The sequence below is a fragment of the Rhinatrema bivittatum genome, chromosome 3 (assembly GCF_901001135.1).
Source record: "Rhinatrema bivittatum chromosome 3, aRhiBiv1.1, whole genome shotgun sequence".
Taxonomy (NCBI): domain Eukaryota; kingdom Metazoa; phylum Chordata; class Amphibia; order Gymnophiona; family Rhinatrematidae; genus Rhinatrema; species Rhinatrema bivittatum.
Window position 1 is genome coordinate 21,745,018 of NC_042617.1, and position 23,365 is coordinate 21,768,382.

At 45.9% G+C, this 23,365-nt stretch overlaps 1 protein-coding gene across 1 annotated transcript in view; it reads left to right on the top strand.

The window, feature by feature from the left end:
• LOC115088472 overlaps positions 1-21,983 on the top strand; it is a 33,649-nt gene extending 11,666 nt beyond the window's left edge. The window contains exon 4 of the mRNA XM_029596745.1: positions 21,859-21,983. Coding sequence (XP_029452605.1) covers positions 21,859-21,983 — 125 coding nt within the window. The remainder of the gene's footprint in view (positions 1-21,858) is intronic.
• The last annotated feature ends 1,382 nt before the right edge of the window (positions 21,984-23,365 follow it).

Below are 23,365 nucleotides of genomic sequence, written 5' to 3' on the forward strand. Positions count from 1 at the left end.
GAAAAGGGCTCCATAAGAAATACAAGATGCCACCCCAGGTTTTGCCACCTGCGGTTACCTGGTTGCAAGGTTACCATGGTAATTATGTCAGCAAGAGGAACAGACTTGTGACTGAGAAGAGTAAAACTGCCAGTGAAAAGCCAGCAGGACACTAGGGGAGTGCAGTGACCAGCACCGCTACTTCAAAACATGTAAAAATTAAATAGAAGTGGCTGCCACCCATACCAGGGTGCTAATAAGGTTGGGAGATGTATAAATAAGGAATGTAAGAACTTTTAAAAGTGCACTATTTTTTGTGATATCATCAGAGCAGGGATATGCTCTGGAAGGGAATTCAGTGACAAAGCCGACAGCGTTGTTTGATGCTTGAAAAAAAGCAGCAGCAGCTCTGCTCATCAGCTTTGCCAGGTCCCTTATTAAACTTGGAGGAACCAACCAACACTGGTGAGAAACACGTACAGGGGTTTTATAATGTGTGTATGCAGAGGATTGAGTGATGTAAAATTGGTTTTGGTCCAAGGTGTTCCTGACTCCTTGCAACAAGGTAAGGGACAGTGTAGTTAATTGTAAAAGCACTGAGCAGGAACTCAGGAAAAGAAATTATATCTCTCCTTAAACAGAGGAATGAGTGGAAAAGAGTGTTAGAAAGCTGTGTGACAACATATCTCAGGTCACCAGAGAATCACTTCTCATAACAGAGAGCTGGTGACTGAGGAATCTTAGTCTCTTCTATTTCATTGACAGCCATTGTAATAGTGCTATGTTTGCGTCTGTTAATCTTGAACCCCCCCCCCTGAGAATAAAGGCACTAAAATATATGCCTGCCACTGTTGCCCGGGCCTTCTCAGGGAAAGAGGCCTAAAGGAGGTGCTCTGGCTGTTATCAGCATTTAAGAAGGGAGAACACTGCAAGGTCTCACAAGGGTCTGAATAAGGTTCAAGTTCAACCCCCATAATAATTCTTATGACAAAACTCTACGACACTTCTCGCAGTGATAGACATCCTTACTCCTCGTTATCCTCAGCTAAGCGCCTGCTTACCCCATATACAGGGTGATCCAGTACCGAGCGGTAGGAAGAGCTGCGTTAGTGCCTACGGCACCCGCGGTTACCGCCCGCACAGTGCAGCTCACCTACCGCTCGATCCTGAAGCCTAATTATATGTAAATGTAAGCCGCGTCCGAAAAGCCTTAGTCCCGCGCAACCCAGGATACTGGATAGAGCGCCTATACAGGATCCTGGGTGCGCGGGCCTAAGGCTTCACGGCCACGCTGGTATCTGTCATTTCAAATGTCATTTGAAATGACAGATACCAGGAAGTCTGGTCCGATCGGATGCAAAAATAAGTTGCTTCGCCGCTGTCATCTCTCTCCTCTCCTCCCGAAGCAGGCCTTGCTCCGGGAGGTGGAGAGAGGGATGACAGCGGCGAAGCAACTTACTTTTCCATCTGATCTGACCCGACAGCGCTTCTCCCCCCCTCCCGGAGCAAGGCCTGCTTCGGGAGGAGGGGAGAGAGATGACAGCGGCGAAGCTTTCCCCCCCCTCCCGGAGCAAGGCCTGCTTCGGGAGGAGGGGAGAGAGATGACAGCGGCGAAGCTTTCCCCCAGCCCGGACCCGACCCGGACCCCCAACCCGGACCCGACCTGACCGCTGTCAGTCTGTTCTCCCTCCTCCCGGAGCAAGGCTGCTTTCGCGCCCTGCTCCGGGAGGGGGGAGAAGAGGTGACAGCGGCGAAGCAAAAAAAAAAAGGGGAGCAAATTTTGTTTTTTTTCAAAAGCGACTTTTGGGATCTGTCAAGATCCCAAAAGTAAGTCGCTTTTGGACGCTGGCAAAACTTATCTTTTTTGCAGCCATCAGCTATCAGCAGGAACACGATCTGGCTCCCGTAGCTCCTCCCAACAAGATGGCCGCCTGCACGGGGAAAGCGTACAATTGGCCGCTGAAGACGTGACGTCACGACATCACGTCTTGAGCGGCCAATTGCACGCTTTCCCCGTGCAGGCTGCCATCTTTGTCTTCATCGGGAGGAGCTACGATCGCATGTGTTCCTGATGATGGCTTCAGAAAAGTAAGTTGCTTCGCCGCTGTCAGTGTCCCCCCTCCTCTCGGAGCAAGGCGGCTTTTCGCGCCCTGCTCCGAGAGGAGGGGGGACACTGAAATGTCGCTTTGCCGTTGCAGTCTCCGTGGCAGCCCCAGTCCGGACATCGGAGGGGGGCTGCAACGTTTTTTACGTTTTTTTTTTTGGCTTCGGGAGCAGGGGAGAGGCCTGGGGCTGCCACGGAGACCGGCACCCATGATCGCGGCCGGGGCAGGCGAGCGGGGGCTGGGGGAAAGCTTTCCACCTACCCTTACCCATGCCTCTACCGCCTGGGTCAGGGTAGGCGGTAAGTTTGCAGGTTAAACGCGCGACAAAACGGCAGGGAAAGGTAGCGTTAGTCGGGGCGCGGGTTACGGGATGCTAGGTGAATAGCTAATTCGCTCGTTTGCATGCAACATCGCGCTAATTCGCTCGTTTGCATGCAATATGCATGCCGCAGGCGGAAGGGGTTGCCCAGGGAATTTAGGACGCGGTAGGAGTAGGTTAAAGGGGATTCGGGATCGCAGGAAGGGCTAACGCGGCCGAAAACGAAGTTAAAAACGGCTTAGGAGCAGGGTAAACGCGGCCGCACTTTACAGGATAGGCCTGATAACTTGTTAATGTACTTAGTACATCTAAAGTTACCTCCATATTTATTATGTTAACCTTCACAATTTCCTGTTAACCTGTTGAGTTCATCTAAAGTTAATTACATGTTTATCTGTAATTAAATAGGAAACTTTACCGTTTCCAGCACCACTTGTTCACAAGTAAACTGATGTCATATGTCAAATCGAATGTCGGTATATAAAAAGAAATAATAAAAAAAAAAAAGAAATAAAAAGTTCTGATTGGAGTTTACAGCCACCAAACTAAAAAAAAAGTTAAAGGAGCAGACTAGTCCCAGCTCTCCTGAAAAACATTTCACTTAGGGCCGGATTTTAAAAGGGTTACGTGCATAAGTTATGCGCGTAACCCTTAAAAAAAAAACCCTGCTCGTGCCGAGCCTATTTTGCATAGGCTCGGCGGTGCACAAAAGCCCCGGGACGCGCGTAGGTCCCGGGGCTTGCAAAAAGGGGCGGTCGGGGGCGTGGCAAGGGGGCCTGGTGTCAGCTCGGGGGCGTGTTCGAGGGCGGTCCAGGGGCGGTCCAAGTGCCCCGACACAGCGACTTGTGTCGGGGCCTGCCGTGCCAGCAGACAGCCGGCGCGCGTAAGTTACGACTGCCCGGAGGCAGGTGTAACTTCCCGGATAAAGGTTAGTAGGGGGATTTAGGTAGGACTGGGGGTGGGTTAGATAGGGGAAGGTGGAGGGAGGCGGAAGGAAAGTTCCCTCCGAGGCCGCTCTGATTTCAGAGTGGCCTCTGAGGGAACGGGCAGCGCGCGCAGGGCTCGGCACGCGCAAGGTGCACAAATGTGCACCCCCTTGCGCGCGCCGACCCCGGATTTCAAAAGATACACGCATCTATTGAAATCCGGCGTACTTTTGTTTGCGCCTGGTGCGCAAACAAAAGTACGTGCGTGCATAGATTTATAAAATCTACCCCTTAGTGTCAGGAAAGCCTCTGATTTTCATACACATTTATTTGCGATAAACTTTGAATGTGATAGAGTGAGAGAGAGAGGACACAGCATGTTCCCCTACTAAGAGACAAGTCAGGGATTTATTTGCCTATTCTTTTCTTTTATTAGTTAAAACATTTCAACTAGGGAACTCCTAGTTTGTGGAAATCAGTTTCTTTTATTGATTTCTTAAAGTTAGGTAGTGGGTACTCTTGAAAGGAAGAGAGCATGCTGACAAGGAGCAGCAGCCACCTGCTGCAACTGGAACTGTTGCACAGAAGCTTCAAATGGGGAAAAAGAGAGATAAGTGAATACATTCACACCCAGAAAACAAAGCACTAGGTCTAGCCAGACTATACAATCTTCAGTGTGCACACTAGTAAAGCAGACTGTATAGTATTCTGGGGACTCAAATGAAAGGCAGATAAAATGAGAAAGTCTGAGAAGAAAAAACAGACACACAGAAGAGAACACAAGAGATACTTACCTAGAGGGACTCTAAAAGAAAAGCGCCTTTAAAACATGTACAATACAAAGAATCATTTCTTCAAATACAAACTTGGGATAAAACACAACAGTGGGAAGAGGAAAATAAATACTATACTTATCTGACACTTATAGAAAATTAATATAATTGTTAACATTTTCTTAAGGTATTTTGCTACTAAAAAAAAAGATTTTACTGAGATAAAGTTTCAAGTTATCTAAGTGTATAGATAAGGCTTTTGTAAGTTTAAAAATACTCATTGAAAACTTTTCATTATCTGTTGAGTTGTTTATTGCTAGCCAGTTCTTAATTCTTTTTTCAAGTACAATAAAATTGTTAAAGCAACAGTGGACCAAATTAAAAGGAGCTATTACAAAGGCAACAAGCCTATATGTTAGAAAAGTAAATAAAAGTACATGGAAAAGGAGGTGGCTGAAAAAATAAAAGCCAAAAGAACAGCGTTCAGGAAGTATAAAGGATCTCAAATAAGAAACACAAGGAAGAATACCTGGTAAAACTGAGGGAGATGAAGAAAGAAATCAGGAAAGCAAAAGATCAAGTGGAAGAAAGGATTGCCAAACAGGTAAAGAAAGGTGACAAAACATTTTTCAGATATATCAGAGAAAGAAGGAAGGCCCAAAGTGGTATAGTGAAACTGAAAGGGGACAAGGAGCAATGTGTGGAGACAGATGAAGAAATGGCAGAAAAATTATACAAACACTTCAGTTTGGTGTTCACTAAAGAAGATCCTGGACCTGGAGAAAGACCATTGCTGGTTGACAATATCATAGACAGGAATGTGGTAGACACAGCTCCTTTTACGGAACAGAATGTATGGGGAGAGCTAGGAAAACTGAAAGTGGACAAGGCCTTGGGGCTAGATGAGGTACATCCCAGGATACAATGGGAACTCAGAGACGTCCTGGCGGGTCTGCTGAAAGATCTGTTCAGTAGATCCCTAGAAACGGGATTGCTACAAGACTGGAGAAGAGCGGTAGTGGTCCCGCTTCACAAGAGTGGTAGAAGAAAGGAAGATGGAAACCACAGGTGGTTAGCCTCACCTCGGTGGTGGGAGAATTAATGGAGACTCTTCTGAAAGAAAGGATAGTGAACTATCTACAATCAAATAAGCTGCTGGATCCAAGGGAGCATGGAGTCACCAGAGAGAAGTCCTGTCAGGCAAATCTGACTGATGTTTTTTGATTGGATAACTAGAAAACTGGATGAAGGAAGAGCACTTGATGTGATTTACTTGGATTTCAGCAAAGCTTTTGATATGATCCCACATAGGAGGCTTGTGAATAAAATGAGAAGCTTGGGAGTGGGAGCCAAGGCAGTGGAGTAGATTACAAACTGGTTGGCTGACAGGAGTCAGCGTGTAATGGTAAATGGGACCTACTCTGAAGAAAGAACGGTGTTAACTGGAGTGCCAAAAGGACTGGTTTGGGACTGCTCTTTTTAATATCTTGGGAAGTGACATTGTGGAAGGGATAAAAAGCAAAGTTTGTCTATTTGCGGATGATACTAAGATCTGCAACAGAGTGGACATGCCTGAAGGAGAAAATGAAAAGTGATTTAAGAAAGTACGAAGAATGGTTGAAGATTTGGCAGCTGGGATGCTCTACCAAGAAGTGCAGAGTCATGAATCTTGGGAGTGGTAATCTGAAATTGCTGATTGTGATGGGGGGTGAAAGACTAATGTGCATGGACTGGGAGAGGGATCTTGGGGTGATTGCTTCACCGCCTTCAGATCGCGAGACACTATGTGACAAGGCAGTATATGAAGCCAGAAGAATGCTGTGCTGCACAGAGAGAGGAATAACCAGCAGGATATAAAAGGAGGTGAATATCCCCTTGTACAGGTCTTTGATGAGGCCTCACCTGAAGTACTGTGTTCATTTCTGGAGCCCGTATCTCAAAAAGAATAGAGACAAGACAGAGGCAGCCCAGAGAAGGGTGACCAAAATGGTGTGGAGTATCTATCGGAAGACACTTAAAGAGAGCCTAAAGGCTCTGAATTTGGAAGAGAGGAGATGCAGGGGAGATATGATACAGACCTTCAGATAGCTGATTCACGATCTTCAAATTTTTCCCATTGGAAAGGAAACAGTAGAATTAGGGGGTCACGAAATGAAACTCCAGCGGGGACAATTCAGATCCAACATCAGGAAATACTTCTTCATGGAAAGGGTGGAGGATGCATGGAAAGCTCTTCCAGAGGAGGTGGTGAGGATGAAAACAGTAAAGGAATTCAAGAGGGCATGGGATAAACACTGAGGATCCCTAAATATTAGCAGTGGGAAATGAAGAAAAGGGTGCACGAGGGTAACCTGCATGCAGCAGCAGTTATTACTTTTAAATCAGAAGGTAACTGATTAGCCTTGATCCTTTTGGTGCAACTGCAACATTGCTCTTCGCTTCAAGGGCAGAGAGGGACTTGAATTCAGACAACAGCTACTACTGGGCCCCAACTTTTATGGTCCAGGCTGAGGGTACTGATATGCAGATATCTGGGAAAAAGCACAGGACTGCTTCTACAGCCAAGACCAAAAGCAGAGCATGTCCAAGGAGCATGTCTGATTGTAAATATTACCACCCTTAACTTAAGGCTTGGGGGTAACCAGTACTGAGTGACAGTTACTAGCCTTAATGAAATGTGGGGATAACCTGCACGGAGCGGCCGTTACTACCCTTAAGAGAAACGTGGGGTTAACCTGCACGGAGCGGCAGTTACTACCCATAATGAAACATGGGGTTAACCTGCACGGAGCGGCAGTTACTGCACTTAAGAGAAACATGGGGTTAACCTGCACCGAGCGGCAGTTACTACCCATAATGAAACATGGGGGTGACCTGCACGGAGCGGCAGTTACTACCCATAATGAAACATGGGGGTGACCTGCAAGGAGCGGCCATTACTACCCATAATGAAACGTGGGGGTGACCTGCACGGAGCGGCCATTACTACCCATAATGAAACGTGGGGGTGACCTGCACGGAGAGGCAGTTACTACCCATAATGAAACGTGGGGGTGACCTGTACGGAGCGGCAGTTACTACCCTTAATGAAATGTGGGGGTGACCTGCACGGAGCGGCAGTTACTACCCTTAATGAAACGTGGGGGTGACCTGCACGGAGCGGCAGTTACTACCCTTAAGAAAAACATGGGGTTAACTTGCACGGAGAGGCAGTTACTACCCTTAAGAGAAACGCGGGGTTAACCTGCACGGAGCGGCAGTTACTGCCCTTAAGAGAAACGCGGGGTTAACCTGCACGGAGCAGCAGTTACTGCCCTTAAGAGAAACCTGGGGTTAACCTGCACGGAGCGGCAGTTACTGCCCTTAAGAGAAACGTGGGGTTAACCTGCACGGAGCGGCAGTTACTACCCATAATGAAACGTGGGGGTGACCTGCACGGAGCGGCAGTTACTGCCCTTAAGAGAAACATGGGTTTAACCTGCATGGAGCGGCAGTTACTGCCCTTAGAGAAACATGGGGTTAACCTGCACGGAGCGGCAGTTACTGCCCTTAAGAGAAACATGGGGTTAACCTGCACGGAGCGGCAGTTACTACCCATAATGAAACATGGGGGTGACCTGCACGGAGCGGCAGTTACTGCCCTTAAGAGAAACATGGGGTTAACCTGCACGGAGCGGCTGTTACTACCCATAATGAAACGTGGGGGTGACCTGCACGGAGCGGCAGTTACTACCTTAGGGAGCTTGCTGGGCAGACTGGATGGACCATCGTTACTATGTTGCCACAGGATCATTTACTGCAGAGGTTTTCGCACTGTCATCTGTGCTTAAAATGTTTGCAAACATTGTATTCGTGCGACGGAGCGCTGGAGTAGAGATGGACTGTTTCAGGTACCTCCTGGAGTCTTTAAGGCTTCGATGCGAACGTTATCAACTGTTATGTCCCCATATATGATCTTATTTGATTGTATCCCCCGACCCTTGATTAAGGGCCAGGAACTTCGATGGTTTCTACGTAAAGCCTTTGCAGTGGGGAAAAAGATTGTTTTACTTAATTGGAAGGAAACTACGAATCCATCTTTCTGGACGTGGCGAATACATCTCCATCGCCTGATGCAGCTGGAAAGCTTGTCTTCCAAGACAGACCCGCAAAGACGGAGACGCTTTCTTCGAATCTGGAATGGATATATACAGGCATTACCTCATCGAGCTCGGAGTTTGATTCTTAACTGCTGAATGGACCAATAGACGAGATAGTAACCACTCGTGTGTTCTTCACTGTAATAATTATTGACATGAACTGGGACTTGTAAAAGGGGGGTGGGTAATGGGGAAAACTGCAGAATATTATGTTAATGTGGTTAGGAGTTGGGATATAGAAGAAACTACATATCGCTAACTCCCGATGTATTGTTGAAACATTTCCATAATAATAAAATTGTTTACAACAAAATGTTTCCAAACATTATCCCTGCTTTCTATCCCTACCCCCTGGGAGACTGACTGGACGGGTTTATACTCTTTCACACCTGACCACAATAAAGACAGCAGGAAAAAGGACTTAAGGGAACCATCGTGGGTCCCTAAGTACTTTCACTCAGTCAGCCTGGGACAGAAAGTGAGACAGCAGATCTGTCAGGCAATTGCTGCAGAATCTTGAAAAACCCTGCTGCAGGAAACCGGGAACTCTGGCTATAGCCAGTCAAATCAGCTGTACCAGAAGTTAGCACATACATTGGGCCGGTAACAGAAATGTCTATGAAAGCACAATAAGCCAAAACTAAACCACACAGTAGTGGTGATGCTATATGTCCATAGGCATATATTTTTATGATTGATGTCTGGAGCGTTGGCTTCATACATGTATTGAGCCCTCAAATTCACTGATGCACCTGTGTCAATTAAAACCCTAGTCTTATGCTCTCATATGTGAATATGTCACCCTGGTTGAGCTTTTCACTCAATAAAGCTAGTTTGCAGGGAAAATACTGTAAAAATATACGAGATATCATTTGCAGAGGTATCACTCTGAGGGCAATCAATATAATCCCCATCATATTGTAAATTCATTGCATGCTGCCATGCATCGCTGGATTTTCCCATAACTGTGACAAATGATGTCCCCGGCAGGACAAGCAGCGTTGTGCAGAGAGGAGCCCCGTGATTGTAGCAATGCAGGGCATGATCTTGGCGATTGGATGCTGAGCTCTCGGAGACTGACTGCCACTTGGGAGACGCGATGATTGCTGGAGTACATGGGCACTCTCTGCTCCTGACGACACTCACTGCCACGCCGTTTCATTTGACTGTGCCGTGTGCAGTATTTTAGAGAGAAAAAGAGAGCAAGCTGGGGGTCTCTAAGACTTTGTCTCTTCAGTGTCGGTTGAGGAAAAACCTTGTAGGGTCAGCTCTCTTATCTTGTGATCCACATTCTCAACCTTACATGACCTTGCGGGATGGTGCTGATCGGCAATGCTAAGAATTCATGTTCTCACCATCCTGCCAGTGTGCTTGCCTGCATGCATGCTGTTCGCAGTCTAGCAGGACGATGAAATATCGGCGCGCAGGATGGCACACGTCCATAACCCCTGATGCAATAAGGGGATCAGTGCATCCAAAACGCCCTTCCAAACCAGCACATAGCTAATAATGCTCATCGCATGTAAATATCATGTTGAAGCTATTAACTGGTACCCCCGACGTAAAAGAAAAAACAAAAACATGTGCCCAACACGCACATTTTAATCCTCAAAAATTAACTCCAGCCCTGGAGCTGGCCACAAAACCTGAACAGAAAAGCAGAACATGCTGCTTTTCTGTGGTCCCGCTGACTTAATATCGCTGCAATACTAAGTAGGAGGAACCACAGAAAGCAGCAACATGAAAGGAAAAAAAAAAAAAAAGTCTTGAGGGCGGTCAGGTTAGGAAAACAGATGTTCAGTTTGCGGGTTAGGGAAACAGACGCTTGTAGAACTGAGCACCCGTTTTCCTAACCCGTGCACAGCCACTTCTCCTGGGAGCTGGATGCCATGGGCGCGTTAGGAACGCCCAATTTATCCCCAGTGCGTCCTATTCAGCGCGTCGGTTCGCTTGCCTGCTGCACTGAGCGCCCAAGAGAGGTAAATGTGCACACAGTAAAAAAAAACAACAGGCCCCCGGTTTGGACACACATTTCTTATGTGCACTTTATTGCATCGGCCTGCACCTTCTTATAGCTTAAAATATTTTGTGAGCACTGCCTTTGCTTTGTCAGTGTCTTGTATATCTCCAGTGTCTGGCAGGGTTTCCAGGTCCTTCCCTTCCAGCAGCAGTACCCACGGGGTAAGCGTGGCACCATTTTTCTTCAACACAAGAAACAGATTTTCCAATAGTTCCCACCTCAGTCCCAGAGTGCCATGTGTTTCACAAATAAGAAAATTTGAAAAATGCAGGAGCATGTTGCAATGTAAAAAAAAGCAAAACGGTGGGACTGTGTTTTGTGCTAAGGTTCCTTTAAGCAGTTGGGTGGTTTTTCCCCACACTCAAGATGGCTCTTTCTAGGGGTTGCTGTAGGCTTGCACATGTGCCACATTCAGGATTCAGAGCTGCCAACAAGTTACCAAGAGAGACTGTAGATCGGTCCTGGATCACTGACAACCCCGTGCTGATGCATTCTGGGTCCTGCAGCACTGATTTCAATGGCTGGAATCAGGGACTACAGATCCCACGCTGCAATGGGATGAAAAGTCAAAACCAGGACTGGCCAGAAAGTTCCCCGTCCCGTCCCCCCCCTTCCCTCCCTCCCCTGGAACTGGGTACATTGGCCGCACACACAGAGACCACAAGGATGCGCACTTGGGGGGAAAAAAGAGAGAGAGTAAAAGGCGAAACGGCGTACCCACGACTCAGCGTGGAATAAAGAAAGTTTCTGTGAGCTGGCAGCCAGATGGATCTCAAATAGCGGGGAACTGAGGTTTTAAAACTATTAGGATTCCAGGTGAAAGTAATTAGCAGCACAAATCTTCACTTGCCAAAAGTTACAGGGGAGAACAGAGATAATGATAGCTGCTCTGGATTGCCCTGCGCTCTTCTTTCCCGTTTGTTCAGCATGTCCGATGCTCAGCTTGTTGGTTGCATTATTTTTGCCTTCTTTTTAGTATCTTTTTTAAAGTTTTGGTGTTGGGGTGTGGTGTCCTTGTTTTGAGGGTTCATTGCATGGGTTTCACACAGCGCCAGCAGATTCACTTGATTCCAATTACAGTGCTTTATTCTCCTTGCTTGGCTCAGCTGCAAAAAACCCAGCAACCTCCTGCCCGCCCCAGTCTATTCTCGCCTGAAGTCACAGGAAGGATTCACTCTGGCTGTCCTGGCAATAAAGGCCTCAGTGGAGACCTGGCCAGAATTTTATCTGAAGGCGACGGCTGCCTGGGCCTCGCTGCTTTCAGTCTTGTCCAGCTTTCAAAGGACTTCAGAGGGTAAAACTGCTTTACGCACAGAAATGGTCCTTTTGAGAACTGATTTAAAGCAACACCGTGGATTCATCAAAAAATGTCAATGCATATTAAATAACCTAAAAATATAATTAAAATGCCCCTTTGTGTACAGACCACTTAACCTCAGAGACAGATTTACCTCATTCCTTGCTCACTTCCACTTTTATTTATTTTTGTGAAGTTTTTGGAAAGCATTTCCTATGCGTTTTCACTTGTACATGTATTGATTAATGCAGGGTAGCTTTGAATCATTATTGTGTGGTGGATTCGTTGGGTTTATCTTTTCGATTTTTTTTTTCCCTTCTGAACAATTCCCAGCTGATATGGGCATTACAGGACAGTTTTCATGGGCTAATTTTTGATAGGAAAAATGTGCACTTTATTTCCCTTTGAAACCTGGGGGTCAAATCCGTGAGTAAATGACTTTAAATCTATGTAGGCAGTAACAAAATTATCCCCAAAGTGGGCAGGAGGATTTCCTGTGATCTATCTTCCCCAGCTAGCCTCCACCATTTGGATGTCTAAGTCGACCAGATGGCTACCAGATACTTCAACCAGAGCCTCCCTTGTCCCAGCCTGATACTGTTCTGTCCCCAGCAGTGGGTACATGTTTGTATCTGTACATATTGTGTTTAACTTTGTTTAGTGCAGTCCTCCCTTCTGAGGATTCTTAATACTGAAACACTTTTTGTAACCCATGATAAAAGTCTGTGAGCCTTTGCCCTTAAGAGAAGCTCCCTCCCCCCTTTTTACCTTCTCTCACTATCGGAAGAGCTTGAATGGCCCTCAATCTAACTTGAGTCTTCCTCGGTGTCTTATAGGCTCAAGGGACTGCGCCTCATGCTCCCCCTGTGTCACATGGTTCTTAGGCTCGCTGCCATTGGACCTTGTCCCCCTGCCCCCTGCGTGTGGAGGCGTTTCCTTTAGCAGCTCTCGACGAGAGTTCAGTCTTGCCCATGCTTGCTTCTGAGCCAGCAGCGCTCTGTAAAGCTCCCTGAAACGATCGGGTTTTTTACCTTCTCTCTTACTGCCTTCGTCTGAAGACTAAATCAGCCTCATATCCCTCAAGCTTCCTACCTCTACCATAAACTAACTCCTGCAACACAAGAGACCTCCTTCTCCCTCCTGCTACCCTGTCTCCAGTTACCAAAGATCTTTGCCCTGGGGCTTGCGTTTGAGATGCAACAATTGTAAGTAGAATTTACCTGTACAATAAATAATTTCAAACTTAAAGAATCTTTGTCTTGAGGACTGATTGGAGAAAAAGTTTAGCTGCCTGGATGGCAAACTTGGATGTCTGCCTGACCCAGAACAGATACGATGAACTAAATTCACAAGTCAAGACAGGGACTTGTCAGCTCAGGATTTTCGAGATCCAGGTTAGGTGGGTCCAAATTCAGTTTGAGACATTATTGAGTCAGAGTTGGCTCCAGATCCCTCTTCCCTTATCCTCTCACAATTTGCCTCTAACAGGTCTCAGTTATGCCAGAATGTTTGCCATTCAAACCACTGTGGTGGATAACCCATATCCATACACATCTGGACTGTCTTGCTGAAGCAGTATCCATGCACACTCTAAACAACAATAAAAAAGGTTGACTGCAGACAAGGGTTAACTCCACTCAGTCCTCTTCCGTTCCATCACGTATTGGTTTGAGATCTAGCTAATGAGGGTTTGCTCAGAATTCTATGTGCAAGACTTTGAATTGCTGGCAGATAAGGACCTAATATAACCAGACGACTCTGCTCTGCTTTGGGCTACAGCTGCGGGAATTCATAGATGTGATTTCTGACAGCTCTCATTGTCTAGCTCAGCTTGTGGTGCATCTTTTCCATACCCTACTCCACTGAGCTGCAGTATGCTGGAAGAGCTCCCCGTGTGCATCTTCAACACAGTATCACTACATTCTTTCCTTTATTTTTTTTTTTATATATTCAATCTATTTATTAGGTTTTCAGCAATTCAAGACAGATTATAATCTTGAAATACAAAAGAAAAGGCAGCAAACATACCTATATACATACAAGAAACAAACAGGAGGAACAGTAATAAAAAAATATCTTTTAGTGTAACAAAATATTGCAATTGCTTATTAAACTCAAAAGGATATTACTCACATATTATGTACTATTACAAAGATAGTTCCATACAAAATTCATTAGCCAGTAAAAGTATATACAAAGTACTGCACTATCAGTCTAATTACAAAAAGTAAACAAACCTAATATCTTTTTTTATATATATAATAAAACCAATTAAAGTATGACAAGACTTCAGTGCCTCGTACCCTAATGGATGCGGATCCCTGGATAATTGCCACTGCTAATATCACTTCTCTTTATATAAACATACCCCAGGGAGAAGCACTGTGGATTATAGGTGACACTTTACAAGCCAACGATTAATCACAAGGATTTAGTGAGTTCATATCTCAAATGGCAGCTATTGCATTAAAAGAAAAATGTTTTTGTTTTCAATCAACAATTTTTCAAACAAATCAAGGGAACAGCCATGGGCGCCACCATGGCTCTCCCAATAGCCTGTTTATATGTTGCCGACTTTCAACAAAGGGTTATCTACAAATGAAACGTTTGGGCATCTATAACTTTATGGATTCATTTCATAGATGTTTGTTTTTTTTAATTTGGAAAGGGACAGAATCACTATTAAATACATTTAATCATTGGATTAATCAACAAAATTCAAATTTACAGTTTGCAATTCAGCACCATCATCAATAAGTTTCATATCTGGATTTATTGGTTATTAAACAGCAAGATAGATTGACTACCACTATCTTCACTAAAACTATAAATAGAAATATGATAGTTTTCATCCAAGCAATCTTCGAGCCAACATACCAGTCAGTGAGTTCCTCAGCTTGTGGCGCCTGTGTGAAACAACGGAAGAATATTGAGTACTTTTGCAACACATGAATGCTAAATTCCATGCAAGAGGCTAACTTTACTCTTCTAAGATAGTCAAGTGGGCATTTAAGAGAGGGCTTCATTCTAATAGAAATTTGCTTCTTTGAACCACAAACTTGCCAGACCATGGCCCCTTCTGTCTGTGTCCTGCCTTCTGCTCAATCCCTGACCAGATCCAATGTATAGTTCTTAAACACTGGCACGTTGTTCAACTTCTTAACGAATTCAAGAACAAACCACTGTTTGCCCAAACATGGGGTCAAAATTTAAGAGACAAAACTGATTTCTACAGATCCGAAGTTACCCTCCGATGCTGACACAGATCTTACTGGCCAATATACATGCAACCATTGTGTGGTCTGCGAAAATGTTCATGCTATTCATTCACCCTTCATTCCTACCCATTAAAAATAGCATAAGAGAACATTTTGATTGGAATACCAAACACGTTGTTTATGGAATTCTATATCCATGTCAAAAGTTATATGTTGGACAGTCCAAGTTATCTATCAAGATGCGAATTACACAGTATAAAAGCTGCATTTGTACAAATAAGCAGGAGGCACCTCTAGTCAAACCCTGGTTAGATCCTAGCCATTCCTTACAGGAATTGAAGTTTGTTATCTCCAGGTTTTACCTACCATGGGGAGGAGATGTTTCTCTCCTATTAGCATGTCGTTAACAGCAGTCCATATATACCTGGCAGACCATGGTTCCAACAGGTTTAAATTCTAAAACTGAATGAGAAGTTCTCTTATGAGGTTTCTGTAACTTTGCAAAAATCTCTATAGCTTCAGAAAAACTTCTTTCATCTCTATAGCAAATGGAAGTTTGAATATGTGGGAACTATAGACAGTTCAGTTTTCTGATATTTGTTTCCAATGTTTTTATCAATTCATTTTGGGCATTCATAGATCAACAGCGCATGCTCTCTTAGTACAGATTTGATTTCTAAGCCTATTCAAGGATCGCGGCACCTGCCTCGTTTTGGGTTTCTTGTGGTTTAAAGGTATGAGAGGGAAGGCTGAGGTGAGCTTTATGAGTAAATGCTACAATATATTTTAGCTTTGAATTGATTTGAGTTCAAACCCAGTTTGCACTAACATATCATCCAGTTCTAACTCCTATTTTGTAGGTTTGATGTAAAGATTGAGAAAGCTAAGTCTGTTAAACACTTCAGTGGAGTTTATTAAGTCTGTGCATTTGCCAATTGATGAGACGTGGGAATGCTTTGTAAGTTATACATATAGGGCCAGATTTTAAAACTTATACGCGGTCTTAGATTTGTTCGCGCGACCTGGCGTGAACAAATCTACGCCCGATTTTATAACGTGTGCGCGGTGCCGCGCGCATGTTATAAAATCCAGGGTCGGCACGCGCAAGGGGGTGCACACATGTGCACCTTGCGCGCGCTGAGCCCAAGGGGAGCCCCGATGGCTTTCCCCGTTCCCTCCAAGGCCGCTCCGAAATCGGAGCGGCCTTGGAGGGAACTTTTTCTCCGGCCCCCCCCACCTTCCCCTATCTAACCCACCCCCTAGTCCTAACTAAACCACCCCCCCACCTTTGTTGAAAAGGTTACGCCTGCCCAAGGCACGCCCCTGAACTGCCCCCAATCCGCCGTCATGCCCCCAGTCTGCCCCTTTTCGCAAGCCCCGAGACATGCGCGCGCCGACGAGCCTATGCAAAATAGGCTCGTCGCGCACAGAGGCAGATTTTCTCGGGTTACGCGCGTAGCCTTTGAAAATCTGCCCCATAATACTTGGGTTTTAAAGAAAGTGCTTGTAGACTGTCATTTTTAAGGCAATAGTTATTTTTACATCACTTTTCATTCTTAGTGTCTAGAGTCCTCGAACGGACTGTGATCTCCCCCTTAGAAAGCCATCAAAGGTGAAACGAAAGGCCTTTTGTCAGGGTACTAGGCACTCAGTCCTCCACTCTAGTTCAACTGGAGTATCTGAAGGACGTTGATTAAGTGGGACATGGATAATACGCATTTGGCTACCTTTTGAACCTTAATCATCCTGTGTTTGTCATAAGCCCTTTAGCCTATATAGACAATTTAGCTGATATCAATTGCCAAGACTTGCCAGACATTCATTGGTTTTATATTATATATGCCAAGAACTTAAAAAAGATATTAAGGTTTGTGTACTTTTGTATTAGAGTGATAGTGCAGAACTTTATATATATTTTTATTGGCTAATGAATTTTGCATGGAAATATCTTTGCAATATTACATAAAATATAAGAAATATCCTTTTGAGTTTAACAAACAATTGTAATGTTTTGTTCCACTAAAAGATATTTGCTTTAGTGTTCGCTTCCATTTGTTTCTAGGGTGTCCAGTTCTTCCCCCTGTAAGCAGTTTGCCCTTCATTTGCCTGGTATCGGTGGCTTCAGCTGGCCTGAGTACCATCAGTGGGGGTCTCACTAGACCTTGCCCTTGTGTGATGTCAGTGTAGTGTCAGTGAGTTAGGGACGTTTGCCACTCCACACTAGGAGGGGTATAGTGGGTGTATAAAATGTGATGCTGGGAGGCTTGCACGATCTGGAGTTCTGTTGGGTGCCAACTCTCCACAGAGAGTACCAGGAGGCCTTGTCCCTCCGCAGAAAGCTCTGAAGAGGAGGGAGCAATCCTGCTTCAAAGAAGGTGGCTGGGACCAAGGGAGAGGTTGGCTAGGCCTGTTGAGAGGAAGGATTCCAGGAAGGGGAGGTTCCTGGGAATAAAGAGAGTCTGGAAGGACGAAGTGTTCCTGAAGGGAATCGGAATCTGTGGAGAGCCAAGGGAGAAGGGGATCCGTCCACCAGAAAGGTGTCAGAGGAGAGGAAAATCCACAAGGTCAAAGACTGATTCTGGGTGCTTCTCCTCATGTAGGGGGCTCTGCAGGGCCTTTCCCCCTCAAGAGGAAAGGGCCGAGGATGGTGGAATCTTTCACTCCAATAGGAAACAACCTAGGGATCAGAACATAACATGCCATACTAGGTCAGACCAAGGGTCCATCAAGCCCAGCATCCTGTTTCCAACAGTGGCCAATCCAGGCCATAAGAACCTGGCAAGTACCCAAAAACTAAGTCTATTCCATGTTACCATTGCTGGTAATAGCAGTGGCTATTTTCTAAGTCAACTTGATTAATAGCAGGTAATGGACTTCTCCTCCAAGAACTCATCCAATCCTTTTTTGAACCCAGCTACACTAACTGCACTAACCACATCCTCTGGCAACAGATTTCAGAGTTTAATTGTGCATTGAGTGAAAAAGAATTTTCTCTGATTAGTTTTAAATGTGCCACATGCTAACTTCAAGGAGTGCCCCCTAGTCTTTCTACTATCCGAAAGAGTAAATAACCGATTCACATCTACCCGTTCTAGACCTCTCATGATTTTAAACACCTCTCTAAGCTGAAAAGTCCTAACCTCTTTAGTCTTTCCTCATAGGAGAGCTGTTCCATTCCCCTTATCATTTTGTACCTTCTCCATCCCAATTATATCTTTTTTGAGATGTGGCGACCAGAATTGTACACAGTATTCAAGGTGTGGTCTCACCATGGAGCGATACAGAGGCATTATGACATTTTCCGTTTTATTCACCATTCCCTTCCTAATAATTCCTAACATCCTGTTTGCTTTTTTGACTGCCGCAGCACACTGAGCCGACGATTTCAATGTGTTACCCATTATGACGCCTAGATCTTTTTCCTGGGTAGTAGCTCCTAATATGGAACCTAACATTGTGTAATTATAGCATGGGTTATTTTCCCCTATATGCATCACCTTGCACTTATCCACATTAAATTTCATCTGCCATTTCGATGCCCAATTTTCCAGTCTCACATTGTCTTCCTGCAATTTATCACAATCTGCTTGTGATTTAACTACTCTGAACAATTTTGTGTCATCTGCAAATTTGATTACCTCACTCGTCGTATTTCTTTCCAGATCATTTATAAATATATTGAAAAGTAAGGGTCCCAATACAGATCCCTGAGGCACTCCACTGCCCACTCCCTTCCACTGAGAAAATTGACCATTTATTCCTACTCTCTGTTTCCTGTCTGGATATGGTTCCAAAGATTGAGGAGTGATCTGAGGAAAAGACCAAAGCGTGCACTGATTATTTGGGGTGTGAGCTCGGGATGCAATGCCTTGAGAAGGAAGCAGAAGCCTGTCTGGGAAGGTCAGCGGGTTGCAGGATGTGGTGAAACTGTAACTGGGGAAGTAATGAGGTGTCCATAAGCAAAGTGAGCATTGAGAGAAATGAGAGTAGTTTTCTATTGAAGGGGAGAGTTAGAGAGTATTTTTAGTAATTTTCCTATCGAGAATAAGAAATATATAGGTGATTGAAACATTTTGTTCCTGTTTTTAGGTGTTACGGAGGAGCTGCTCTATAGCCTGGCTATAGATACGCATCAGCCCTGAGCAAATCAGCATCTTTGAAAGATGTTGTAATCTCTGGCTGCTGGAAACCCCCAGACATAAAGGTATTGTTTCTTGAAGATACCTTTTTGGTGCGAGACCTTCCTTTATCCTGTGTGGGTTCACCAGAGGCTGGAAGAGGGAGGGGGGGGGGGGGTCACAGAGGGCAGGACAAGTGTGTTTCCCTTTCCAGCCAGGTAAATAAATTAAATATAGCCCTTGCTTTTGTGCCAAGTCCATTACACTGTGACCAATTTTTAAATGAACCCACAGAGGGACTTCTGCTCCGCTCACAAACAGGGCACCAAAAACACCTCTCTTAGTCTCTGTGCCCTGCCAGGAGGGGAGGGAGAGAGGGGGTAGACCCGCACACATCACCATTCTGGGGCTCGGCTCCATCACGGCTGATTCGTCCCGAGGGCCCCACATCCCCTCAGCTCAGCTGGGAGCGTCGCTGCCTGTTCTGTGTTAGACATGGAACTGAAGCTTTGCTACAGAGGGCTGGAATGGGACTTTCAGGGGAGCAGCGATGATTAGCAGAAGCTCAGCGCCAGAGCTGGCAGGAAAAGCAATGCTTAGATGGTCTCTTCAGTGAGTGGCATGCCATTATCGGATGCTCGGAGTAAGGCACAGATGGGCTAAAATTGCAGTGTCCTTGACAGGTAAAAGTACAGTAATTCCCAGCAGCACCGGTCAAGTTCATTCAGAGAAATTTAGTATTTTGTGGTGACTACCACATGATTTTTTTTTTTAATGAAACTTTATTACCCGACTGCGTACATAAGCTAGAAGGAGCTTCACTGTGAGCTCTTCAGGGAAGGGGAGGTGCTGATGCTTTCCTGAGCAATGCATGGTCCTGATCTCTTTGTTGGTTGATCCTTGAGAAATGCCTAAATTATCTTTGGGCCCAGTTACCAGACTGAGCTGTTCCCGTCAGAGGTGCTTTGCTTTTCCCTAATTTGATTTCCAAGTTAGCCTAATGCTACCTGCACCCCCACTCACCCCATTTACCTGCAGCAGAATGGATGCAACAGGGGACAGACCAACCCCCCCACCCCAGCCCCTCCTTCCAGGGAAAAAGCTCATTTTTATTCCAGCCTACACTGCTGAGTGCACGCCTTCAAGCTGTTAGCATTTTCATTAAAAACTCTCTAAACCAGAAATGGAGAATCTTTTTTTTTTTTTCTGTTATTTAAAGATAAATCTTCAAAGGCTTAGGTGCTTGCTGTACGAGTCAGGATAGAGGTTCACCTGCCTTTCTGGGTAAGTGGACTGAAATAAGTGCAGACGTCGTGCATGATGCACGCACGTTTGACCAAACAGGAACAAAGACCTTCCAGGGGAGAGAGAGGGGTGGAGGCAGAGTTGGAAACTATCGGGTGAATTTTCCAAAGGTTACGAGCAGAAAGACTAAAGCATATATGTGTGCAAATAGCGAGTACTTGCGTACACGTTATTTTATAAACCTCAGATATACTGTGTAAATAGGGTTCACCTGCAAATATACGCAATAAAAGGGGCAGTCCAGGAGCGTTCCAGAGCAGGGCCAACATTTATGCATGTAAGTTGCTATTTTAAGAGAGACTTATGCGTGTAGATTTGGCAATTTACATGTGTAATTTTACCCCTGCTAATGAACTTGCATAAGTGACGTCAAACATTTTTTTTTACTGTATTATTTGTCGGGTGGGAGGTCAGGGTGAACAGGGTGGGGGTGGGGAATTTAGGCTGAAGAACCAGGAGGGTCTTGATGACTGGACGAACTGGTGGAGGAATCGGAAAACGGGTCCATTTCCTCGACGGCCCGCGCATTAGAAAATTTGCCGACTTACACACGTGGAAATAGGGACTTACGTGGGCAGGGCCTGCTTACTTTCCGCACATAAATCATCCCCACGTACAATTTTAAAATAGATTTGAAAAACGCGTGCGTTTGTTGCATCGCATACGCATTCAGCAATCCAGCACCACTTAGCCAGATGAGTCTCAAAGTGTTATTTATCGAGCAAAGTTAATTCTATTTTCGCACGTATCTATACTTCCTTTGCATATGTTGTAGGGTGGATTTACGCGCATTTGATAGCCCGCATGTCCTACTGTAAATACACTTACATGATATGCATGGTTTATAAAATACTAGGGGAGAACTGCATGCAGCCAAAGATGCACATATAACGGGCTCTTTGGGCCGGATTTTAAAAGGGTTACACGCATAAGTTATGCGCGTAACCCTTAAAAAAAACCCCTGCGCGCACCGAGCCTATTTTGCATAGGCTCGGCAACACGCACAAGCCCCGGGACGCGCGTAAGTCCCGGGGCTTCGCAAAGGGGGCATGTCGGGGGTGTGGTGCCGGCCCGGGGGTGTGGTCGAGGCCTCCAGACCAGCCCCCGGGTCGGGCGATGGTGCGCCAGCAGCCCGCTGGTGCGCGCAGAGTTACGCCTGCCTCCGGCAGGCATAACTTCATCAACAAAGGAAGGGGGAAGGGGAAGGTGCGGGAGGGTAGAAGGAAAGTTCCCTCCGAGGCCGCTCCGATTTTGGAGTTGCCTCGGAGGAAACGGGCAGCGCGCGCAGGGCTCGGCACGCACAAGTTGCACAAATGTGCACCCCCTTGCGCACGCCGACCCCAGATTTTATAAGATACGCGTGGCTACGCAAGTATCTTATAAAATCCGGCGTACTTTTGTTCGCGCGCGCGTAAATTTATAAAATCTACCCCTTTATGTGTACTTGTGCGCATGCACCAGGTATGCCACAAATGCGTGTCCTTTGCACCGTCATTCAGCACGTGTACGTTTATACGCGCACTCACGGCTGCCCAGCAACGCTGAAAGGCAAACGCAACAGGCAGGTTGGCCTGATGGCTTCACGGCGGGGCCGCGCCGTAGCATGCGGAGGGCGTGGGTTTGATTCCCGGTGCTGGTTTCTCCCCATCCCTTGCCTAGGGACACTGCTGCTGAAGACGCGGCCTCAGCGAAGTCCTGGGAAGGAGGTACGGTTCGCTCTCATTGAACCGAAGGGTGCGAGAAGAGTGACGGACAGCGCTGGCCCCAGAAAGTTCCAGGAATAAGCGAAGAGATAGTGGGACTTGTTGAAACTATCGTACCCGGCATCATAACTTTAGTCACTAAGCATTTTGCCCTTTCAACTTTTAAGAAAATTGGTTTTGCTGACCTTTCAATAGACAAAGACGGATGACCTGCAAGGCTGGAGAGAAAAAGTTATAAAAATTCTTTTTATTATAAAAGGGCACAAGGTGGTTTTGAAAAAAAAAACAAAATTATAAATTGATTTTATAGCATCCATCTAGAAAGTACCGAATGAAACCCTGTAAAAAAAAACAAACAACAACCGTGCTAGTACAGAAATATATTGTCTTTCTGACTTTCATGTTGTTTCGTGCTGTCGTGTCTGCTAAGTTTGCTACACAGAGGACATTTTTCCTAGTTACTTTGCTCACTTAAACTTTTTAATCCTTTACACAGCAGCCTTTCTACCCTCTGTTATATGAGGGTCTAACACAATCCTATGTTGGGTAGGTCACGTCGGCGCCTCTCTGCAGCAGCTACGCTAGGGGGAGATTGGGAAAGGTTAAAAATGGAGAAAGTCTGGGAGGGATGGGGGGTGCAGGAGTTTGACCCAACAGTTTCCTCTTGTTCCTTTGGGCTTCCAGCTCTTTCGGAACGGAGGTTGAGATTTGGGAGCAGGGAGCCTTCATTCCCAGCTACCCGAGGAAGTCCTTCCCCATTTTATGATGGGCCTTTGCCAAAGGCCGCGCACCAGGGTTCCTTCTGGAACGCAGCAATCGTGGGCCACTGAATCTGGCCACTAGGTGTCACCATTGCACAGTGACTCTGACTCCCTCTTCCCCCCCCCCCCCCCGAGCGCTGCCTCCATAGCAGCATCCCCAGCACAGGTCAGTCAGGGCATGGAAGGCCCGAGTGGGGAATCGAACTTAACAGCCCTCTTCATGGCCACGCAATAGCACGGACAATGAGCTACTAGGCCGGCCTGAGGGCTCTTGGGTCTATAGCCCTAAAAAGAGGTTGGTTGTGATGGAGCTGGTAGCCCAAAAGAGTAGTCCATTCCCCTATACGCCCCCCTCCCCCCCCACTCCATAAAAAGCATAAAAGTGAATGAATCGGCATTCGTGGTTCCGACAGTTTAGTTTCAACAATTTTTACTGCATAGATAACACCACCGCCAGCTGAAGGACAGTGTCCCCCAGCAGGTAACTACAACACAAAAGCGGTTTACAATATGTAGTAAGACGACGACACGAACAGTCCTCCAAACCCCCCCACCACCACCACCACCCACTCCCAAGCTCACTGAGTCCAATGACAAACCCTTCCATCCAGGAAAGCAGTGGTCTGCAATAACAAGACAGAAGAGTACAGATCAGACATTCACGATGAGTCTGGAACGATGTGGCAATGATTGGAGGTAACA